The sequence below is a fragment of the Dendronephthya gigantea genome, unplaced genomic scaffold (assembly GCF_004324835.1).
Source record: "Dendronephthya gigantea isolate DGI-Jeju-01 unplaced genomic scaffold, DenGig_1.0 000065F, whole genome shotgun sequence".
Lineage (NCBI taxonomy): Eukaryota > Metazoa > Cnidaria > Anthozoa > Malacalcyonacea > Nephtheidae > Dendronephthya > Dendronephthya gigantea.
This window is the reverse complement of record NW_021163075.1, coordinates 384435-394738: the sequence shown is the minus strand read 5'-3', so window position 1 is coordinate 394738 and position 10304 is coordinate 384435. Positions and strand designations below refer to the sequence as shown.

Sequence of the window (10304 nt, the reverse complement as noted above, 5' to 3'; positions counted from 1 at the left end):
AGTTAATAAATGTTATAATTGTTATTGCTCCAGTAAGATTATAAGGCTTGTTTGCCCAAAGTTTATTAACAATAACAATCTGTTATCACCATTATAACTAAGATGATAGTGTGATTTCATAGATCCAGAAGGAAGGTACAGGTGGTTCGCAATGTTGATTACAGAAAACTTATCAGCATGGAGATATAGTTCCTAGGTCCAATAAGACTGCGAGGTTTGCATGTTTGCAAGTTTCGTTGACAATATCTTATCACTGTGTTAATCAGTACAACAATCAGTCAACATTGAACACCATCATTCATCATTGATATAAATGTGTATTGCTGAGTAGTAGTTACCAGGAAGGTATGTCCTAAGACCTGGATTTTCCTCTACCGATACATCATTTGAAAGTCTCAGTAATAATGGCACATAAACATTGTGATAGTATATAATTTGAATACACCATCACCACTGTTCTTTCAACTCTTAATCAATTGGTTCTTAAGATATGACAAGCAAAATAGATTAATATAAAACATTAAACATTACAATTCAATACCTTCACAATGGCTGGTTTCAATTTCAATACCTTCACAATGGCTGGTTTCAATTTCAATATCTGCACAATGGCAAGGTCTAATTTCATTACCTGCACAATGGCAAGGTCTAACTTTAATACCTGCACAATGGCAAGGTTTTTGCTTGCCATATCTCAAGAAGCAATTGATTAAGAGTCAAAAGAACAGTGAATTGTGCATATGGTATCTTCAAATTATATACTATCACAATGTTTATGTGCCATTCAAATAATGTGCCATTCAAATTCATTGCTTTCAAATGTGGAGGAAAATCTAGGTCCTAGGACATACCTTCCTGGTAACTACTACTGAAGCAATACACGTTCATATCAATGATGAATGATGGCATTCAATGTTGACTGATTGTAGGACTGATTACTACAGTGATAAGATATTATCAATGAAACTTGCAAACAAGCCACGCAGTATTAAAGATTTGTACGCTCGTATAATCCGGTTGTGATCAAAATTGCTCGGCAGTGGACAAATGAGCGATTGAAATGACAAATATTGACACAAATAATGCAACGTTGATTTTACCTTGACTTTTATACAGAAATTTGCCAAAACTCAAAGCAGCCCTTTGAATAAAATCTGACTAAACGTCGGAAATGTTTCGAGTGTTTCCTTCAGCGCCAATCTGTCCGAGTGATTACCGACGAGTGCCGAAGATCCACCCCTCCATGCTACGCGGACACTTTCGACTCTGACATAGTGGTTAGCCGCGCATGCGCAGCGGCTACCCACAAAAAGCACTCGGTGCTGTCAAAATGTTCAGGTACAAGTTCTTGAATGGGTAATTATGTGATCATTGCATAATTATTTCACTTAGATATTGGATTTATTGGCATTAAATCAAAGTTTCTGATGCCCCCTATCGAGGCAGAATTTTCAAGACGAGTTTCTTGTCCTTCTTTGGTTCAATGTTTTTGTACCTTTACCAGCAATTTCGACCTGAGTTCCGGTTTTAAGTTGATCCAGGGTTGTCTTATTTGTATGTAAATACTGTTCACAAAGCTGGTATATGCTACTGAGCCCTCTGCCCTACTATGCTTCAAGAGATATCATACCCACCATTATGAATGGTAATCGAGAGTGGACGACGTTTTAAAATTAAAAAGATCGAAAGGATACAAAAGGAACTAAAAAAGCTAGATCAATAACGACCGTGGCACTACAGAAAATCGTTTGAAATTTTAAAATCAATTATACATTTTCATTAACTTGTTGTTATTTCGATAGTTTCCAGTTGTCAAAATGCTATCTTCTCACATTTTAAAGTTTGCTGATCTATGATTCGAAACCAAAGTTCGAGTTAACCAGGTATATTTAACCAAGGGAAAACAAAATTTGTTCGAATTAGCGAAGAGTTCGAGTTAAGCGGAGTAAATTACTATAAAAAACACTGTCAAATTAAAGGGGAGTTAGATGAGTTCGGCAAAGGCAAGCATGTTCTATCATGAACGTCAAATTCTATCATGCTGGACTTTCAATGGTGAAAGTTGTTTTGCGCATGTGCATCATTTATTATTCTCTTATCATGATTATCATTATTCTAGTTTAGGTGTAACTTTTGCCCAGTCTAAATGTTGAAATCAGATTGAGACATTTCTGGCAATGTATTTATAATGAAGTTTCAAAATCTATGTAGCAAGTTTGAAATTAAGGCGGGATTATGCAGAGTCGTTGGTCGTAGAGGTTCAAAGGGTCATATTTCGTAGTTATAAACACTTCAAATTCAAGTCAGGAACACTTGATCGAAAATGAGCCAACTATAGGGTCCTCCGGCGGGAATCGAGCGTACGCTTTTGCGATGCCGGTGCAATGCTGTTGCCACTCGAAATTCCACTCGAAATTTAGACCCTTTGAACCCCTAGAATTCACTTGTGTGATAATTATCCTTATAATAGTCATGCTTAATTTAATAAAGTTCAGTCTCTATCATCATGTTGCTGTCTGTAGTCCTTTAGCATTGCAATTTAATTTATCTCAATGTATTCTGTTAAGGCGTGAGGTACATTTCCGTATGTAAGTGCATGATGATAGTCTTCCATACCATTACGATCTTTGGTGATTTCTTTCAAACTGTAAACTGGCAAATCACCGCAAAATTTAGCCACCGTAGGATTTAAGCATTTCTTCACCTGTTGTTTATCAATGGTCCATTCAGTGGAACTAAATAAAACACTCGAGTTTCTTTCCTCCCACCTTTCATTTTCTTTATCTATAACGAGAAAAAACGATCCTATTGAATAAATGCTTGTATAAAAATTGAGAGGTTACCTAAAAATTAAAAAAATCTTATGTTTGTCATACCGGAATGTGTTCATATCAACTGGCGTATTATTAAACAGCACAAGAGCTATAATAAGACAACAAAACACTGCTATCTTTGAACACACGAATATTTTCTTGTTATCCACCATATAATTCACCATTTTTAATTTGAAACGGATGCATTACATTTATTGGACCCCAAGAAACACAAGCATCTGAGATATGAGGTGGTTGTACGAAAAAAACGTTGTCCAGTGAAATAATTATGTTGCTTGCGAAAGTAGTTCCGTTTCAGCACGAACACCATGGTCCAACTTAAATAGACCAACCAGCTTGCTAGGTGCGAAATTAAACGTTATCTCTCGGACGTCTCATTGAAGGATGACGGATTCCGTCCACACCACGCTTCAGACGTCCGGCAATAAACTAAGAGATCGTGCTGGAAAAGCTCTGCTATATATTGCTACAGGTTGAGACGAGTTTTAGTCTGAGAGAACACCAGTGAACTCTCGTATAGGTAGGAATGACACCGCGGAAATTGGTAGACTTAGCCGTAATTCTCAATACTTAGACTTTAAATTCGGCAAGCTAAAAGATTTATAAATACTCAACAAAATATCTCTTGCACAAAAGATTTGAAGCTTGCACACGGCAAAAACAAATCATCTGAAAATGTCTGAAAATGTCTCAAAATGGCCATTTTACCGTGGCAGATGCATACGAAGAGCCTTCAAAAGTTTCCAAAACCGATATTGGAAGAAAAATTGAACTTGTTTTCAACTTATTTGATAGTATTTTCTTTGACAGCAGTTTCTGAATACTAGGATTCAAATGTGAGCAACTGATGAGATATTTGACTTCCAACACCAATTTCTGCGGTGTCGGTAGGAATTACCACGACCGTAACTATGAGACTTGATATTTGATGACAAGAGCCAACACTGTTGATTTCAATAGGGTCGAAGAGGACTGTCAGCCAGCGAACTGATACATTCAGGTGACTTATGATCAGCAAAATGCGTCCCTATATACTGTACTATGAAAATTCATAGCTGGAATGTACAAGAAATATCTCCCAGTAATCTGTCCTTAATACAACCGAAATAGTTGGCTTTGGTCACTGAAGCATTTGTAAAGCAAGCTCCCCTGGTCCCAAGACCCAAACTATAATACAATATTTACGAATTTTTTTTACGTTGCCACCCGGTGCATGCCTTGTACAATATTGTTCTCCGTTTGTCCTATAGATATTCAGCATGTCTGTGTCTATTCTCCGTTAGCCTTACTCTTAAAGAAAACAATGATGCTTTTATTAGTTTTATATCTTAAAGATTTATTCCCCGTTTTGCATAAATTTAAGCTATGAAATAACTATGGCTATGATTTTCAATCTATCTCCTATATGTAATGTTTATTCATTGTGTATATATCGCTAAATATGTACTTAGTTGATACTAAGTCGTCATCGTTCATCAATTCTTTTATCATTACTTGGTTGGGGCTGGAGTTGGACAGATAGTATCACAACACATAACTGAATTCCAGTGGTGATTAAATTTGCAATTTCTCAAGTCATTTTCGAGGTCTTTGACTGGCAGGAAACATTTTACCCACCAGACGCATGTTCCTGATATTACAAACTTGCAATTCAATTTCCATAAGTTGGGATCACATGGGCTTGGATTGTTGACCGATCCAGGGCAAAGCTGAAAATTTGTTTTACGCTTTTCTTTACTGTCGGTATCTAAATGCCATAAAGATGTGGCGTTGATTAGCCACATTATTAGCTGATGCTGGAAAGGAGCGGGGAAGTATTTTATCTTCGTAGGAAGATTTTCCTGTTAACGCAAAGCGCCATGGGAGCTACTAATTCCGCTGGGAGATTTATCGATACAAATTCATGCATGTCCTATATCATGGACGTAAATAATTGAAGTCAAATTGTATATTGTTCTTTCGACGTTCAATGGTTATTGTTGTTTTGCTCATGCGCGCACAATTCATTATTATTTTGTCATGATTATCAATATTCTAGTTTAGGTATAACTGTTGCCCAGCATTTATGCTGCTGTCTGTATATTATAAAGATGAAATTCAAAAGTCTCTGTATTAATTTCAACTTGTCCCAAATTTCTGGCAATGTATTTAAGGAAATTATCAAAATCTTTATCGCAAGTTTGAAATTAAAATGGAGGGTCGTTGACCGTTTTATCGTTCCCGAATAAAACAAAAATTTTGTCTACAACCAAGACACCCGTTTCGACATCTTAATTTATTCTGTTAAGGCGTGGGGTACACTTCCGTATGTAAGTGTTTTCTAGTATTCCATACCGTTCCCATCTTTGGTGATTTCTTTCAGACTGTAAACTGGCAAATCACCGCAAAATTTAGCCACCGTAGGATTTAGGTATTTTTTCACCAGTTGTTTATCAATGGTCCATTCAGTGGAACTCACTAAAACACTTGAGCTTCTTTCCCCGAAACCTTTCACTTTCTTTACCTACAACGAGGAAAAACGATCGTATTGATTAAATTGAGATTGCTTAAAAAATTCAGGGAAGGATCATTGGTAGAAGTATGTACAGTTCTAAACATTTTTATCCGATAAATTCAGCAAATATGTAAAACTAAATGAACGGGAACTGTTGACGTATTCCCATTTACAAATGTTGTCCAGACCTGACATTCCATTTACGTAATCGCGATTAGTCCCACAGGAAATTGAATTCAATGAATTTATGCATAGCCAATCCCATGCAAACGTGAAATTCTTTGCAATCGCTTTTACGCACCCGGCTCCTGGGTCAATTATCATTGCCTCATGCTATCATGAACATCGAGTTATTTCAAAAGGTTACAGTTACACCCTGAGTGACCCTGTTATACGTGATAAAAAGCTTTTTTAATAAAAGCACGAGTAACGCTGAATTTAAGTATTAACAATGAAATTTAAGAATCAAGTATAATTAAAACTCACGTAATTCATGTCAGCTTTCATTTTTCCAGGGTTTGACAAACTTTTCTCTAATGGTTTAATGTGACACATCCCCACATCAGGTACGCGAGTAATTGTTAAGCCCTGTAACAGGAAAAATACGTATTTCGCTGGTATTAGATAAATAATTATAGGTAGTTTGTCTAACAAAGAAAAGTTAATTCAAAAAAAGTTTTATTTAAAATATATATTATATATATATATATATATATATATATATATATATATATATATAATATATATTATATATATATACTGCATGTTCACCAGATTGAAATCGTTCAGCACTTCAGAACGATTAACATTGTTGTGCTTTGGAACCTCGAAGGAGACAGTATTCTCGTTTTCACTGACGCTGATCTTCTCAGTAAAACGCGTTCCTCTCTCATTTATAGGCATCTCAAACTTTGCGTCATTCGTCTAAAAATACATTGTGAGATTAACAAATAACAGATTTAATAATTTTTTCATACACTTAGCCACAGTGATATAATAGCAGAATTCGATGCTATATTTGACATAATAATCAAGTACAAAATTTAAGTATTCCCAGACCTCGGAACAAACGACAGAATACAATTCAAGGATTACAAAAAGAGAATTGAAAGCCAGAAAAATTGCTGCCTTATTCATTCTTTCCGCTTTTGTAACAAAACTGTTTTCAGACACTTTATAGGAATCCAAAATTCGGAGGACGTGCAGACTAGAACGTGAAGACTATACCTCGCGGTCCAAGCCTGACCTGTATAAATACCCATTCCTTCGCAGCAGGATCTCATTATTCATTGCCGGACATCTGAAGCACGGTAGGGAGCTGTAAGGTGTCTGTGGACACAATAAATTCACTAAAGAATCAAAGCTAGACCATCATGATTGTGCTGACATGCAGGTATTTCCGATGATAACATTTGTATCTAGCTGTATCTATAATAAGTAATAAGTAATAATTAGTAACTTTATATGCAGGATGAATTATCACTGGAAATTTTTTTCAAAATCCATCACTTTGTTATGGTCATATATACGGTGTGAATGCTAGTTATAAATAGTATGGATGTTTAGAATCTCCGTACTATCAAATAAAAACAAGATTTATTTTCTCAAATGCATGTGTTATCATCGGAAATAGCTTCAAGTCAGCACAATCAGCATGGACTTACTTTAATTGGTTATAGTCATCTTCCCGTGTGCCTGATATTGGGTCTCTGTGTGGGGGGACTTTCCCGCCATGTTTCAGATGTCCGGCAATGGATAAAAAAATCCTGTGGTTAATGATGGCCAAAAAAAACAACCATTTTTTTTAGTATATATAGCTACATGCGCCACTGACTTAGAAATTAATATACTACTGTAGAGTAAACAAATTTTTTGCAAAACCTAACAAAAACTCGATGCTGCATTTTATTCCGCAGAACACGAAGCAACGCAAAAAGTTTGAATATAAAAAACAAAAACTGTAATCGCGTTTTGAAAACATACGTGTCTGGGCCATTTACAATTTTCATTCAATTTCCAACGCTGGAAGAATGTGGTTAATCTCCAGAGAGAATTTTTGAAACACGAGATTTGGGAAATTTATTTAATTATATATGACATGGAAGAACTATTATAGCCAGAAAGCTAAATATTAATTTTTCCGGCTATATAAAAATATAGTCACTAGTCAGGATGTATAACGCACAATTGCTGCATGTTAAAAGTTCGGTTTCGATACATCCTGCATGCAAATGAACACTATATATCGTTAGCATGCATGTATCAAGCAATCTTTCAAGCGGTATTTAAGAAAGCTCATTCGCGTGGTAATCATTTACGTTTCCGTATGCACCCCACTGATATAATCCAGTACAAGTTCCCTGATTTAAAGTTCCTCACAAAGATGACTTAATTGCTAGAAAAGTATATATAACCTGTCAATAACATACAATAGCACGAGCTTATACGAAAATCCTTAAAAAAATCACGCTTTTTGTTCGGATGTCTGAAGCATGGCTGGGAATGTTATTATACACAACAAGCTGACAAATCAATCAGTTAGATCTTGCTGTTTGATGACGACTGCCAGCATCCGGCCGACAATAACGTTGCATCCAGATAATAGAACAGACTGAACAGTTGCTCCCTTCCATAGCTCCCCTAGTGTCAGCATTAACTAAGAAGTATGTCTTACCTGAACTGAACTTGTACTCGCCATCAGAGGATTACATATTATTATACTGAGTAAAATTCATAACGATTTCATTCATTTCAACGTTTCCTGCGTATACAGAAGTACGTATATAAAAGACGCTTAAGTGATCACCCCGTATAATGCTGGATATTACACGAGACACGAGGCATGCGGATCTCAACGTTAGAAACGACACCCAAAAAGAATAGTATGTTGGTCATACCAAAGGAGAATCACAAACAAGATATAATCATGTATGCATTGCAACGATAGCTCATTCATGTTAAGCGACAGAGTTGAGCAATTACATCTGAAAGCTTAAAGAGTCAAAGGTCAATTATACAATAAACTGGCGTATTATTCTTCATCCTGCCAACATTACCCTTCTGAAGCGGACATGTTCACAGGCACATTACATTAGACAACCATGTTAACATCGACAGTTCATAAACAGGAAACTGCTACCAACTATATCTATTCAAACTGTGGTTGGTCACCATTCCATATAGTTAAATATATGTTTTAATAATTAATTGAATACATATGTGAATAATAATAAAAATTGAGACGTTCTCTGGTCGATTATATTTATTAATGACGAGCTTTCGGCTGCCAGTTGATCCCTTATGCGACACTATCTTTCCTAGTTGAGCCAGTATTCTTAAACGCAATTTGTCCCTGGCCAATTTGCATAACTCATGGATATTTACTTTTCTGTAATAATTTGGGTCTTTTCTGAAAGTGCAGCCGTTAAGTTTCCACTGTCGACTCAATATCCTACATTAGATTTGTTAGAATAGAGATGAGTTCCAATTTATGTTCACTATTAGACATTTTGAAGTTGAAGTATATCTCTCTAAATAGCAAAAAGATTTTCCGAGTTCAATATAGTTGGTGTAAGACTGTTATTGATAATTAACTTTGGTAGATATCGCCATATCGGACAGATTTAGTGAGGTCTTTCTATGCCAAATTTGGCCGGACAATCATGTCAGACCATTGACAACAAATTGCGAAACGGTTTAGGAGGTGTTGATTTTCAGCCTCTTGAGTTGTATTTACGGCGGCGTCGTCTGCGAATTGGAACCAATGAACTGGACTTAAAAGTTTATACGAAAAACCGAATTGACGATATTTGTCTGACTTTATGTGTTGAACGAAGGTATTGAAACTAATGAAACAAAGGTTGAATAATAAAGAACAAAAGAAATCTCTTTGCAAAACACCACCACCAACAAAAATTAAAGGGGTGTTGAAATTTGATGCGATAATTGATATTCTAAAGTTGTTTTAGCTTTTACTCAGTGTTTTGAAATGAGCGGGGTATGTGATAATTGCCAAGTACGGATTCAACGAGATTATGATCAACTTCAGCAAAAGCATGCATTCTTATATGGTCAAGAATTAAGGTTATCACAACCAGGCCACCCGAAATCTGCACTTTATCACACTGAACAAATGGAGGTAACCTAACCGTGCTTTGCGTTTAAAGGGGGGTGAACCGTGATCCGAAATTTTTTTCCAACTCGCAGACTACTTCTCTTGCTGGCGTTAACTACGATAATGGCTTCCTTACGTGCTCATTCCTCGCTATATCCGCCATTTGAACAGTAATCTTTATCACCAATTTTAGGTTAAAAATATACAATGGGTTTACATAAGTTAGTTACAATTCGAGATTTTAAAGTAAACTATATTAAGAGGAATTTTTGAATAAAATAGACAATTATGATATTGATTAAAGACAATATTCAATTGTGATATAGATAAAAGATTCCGTTTAAAAAAAAATGTTCAAAAAAATCCCAATTCGCGGGTACGAAAATTACGCCCTTGACATAATTCCTTGCCATTATGGTTAATAAGCATAAATCAGTTGTCTTTTTCAATGTGTTTTAACGGACCAATAGGTATCCCATTGATTTAGCGTTCTTTTCTCCGTTGTCTGGTGAACAAATTCCATAATTTCCGGCGGTGTTAAGAGTAGCAATATATGGGTACTACAATATGGTGTGATACCCTCCTCCCCTCCCCTCCCAGACCTATAAAATAGTCAGGGGTGCCAAAGTGCCTTTGCTAGTTTGCTATCAGGCCTATGTTGTTTATCAATAGTCCATTCAGTGGAACTCACTAAAATGCTTGAGTTTTTTTCCTCCCAACCATTCATATTCTTTACTTATAACGAGAAAAAAGGATCCTATTGAATAAATGGTTGTATAAAAATTGAGAGGTTACCTAAAAATTAAGGGGAGGCTATTTCGCAGGAGTATGCATGTGCTAACATTTTTACCCGATATTTCCA

General features: G+C 35.9%; 1 protein-coding gene across 2 annotated transcripts; it reads right to left on the bottom strand.

The window, feature by feature from the left end:
- Positions 1-4165: 4165 nt before the first annotated feature.
- LOC114530743 lies at positions 4166-8275 on the bottom strand. Of its 2 annotated transcripts, none has more exons than XM_028552357.1 (5): positions 8003-8275; positions 6100-6252; positions 5815-5916; positions 5169-5337; positions 4166-4581 (listed from the first exon to the last, which is right to left on the bottom strand). In XM_028552357.1, exons 1-5 carry the CDS (start codon positions 8024-8026, stop codon positions 4325-4327), a joined length of 705 nt encoding a protein of 234 aa, XP_028408158.1. In that variant the 5' UTR covers positions 8027-8275; the 3' UTR covers positions 4166-4324. The 2 variants fall into 2 exon arrangements, with proteins under 2 accessions (XP_028408158.1, XP_028408157.1); XM_028552356.1 differs by lacking the exon at positions 8003-8275 and adding an exon at positions 6388-6713.
- Between the last annotated feature and the right edge of the window lie 2029 nt (positions 8276-10304).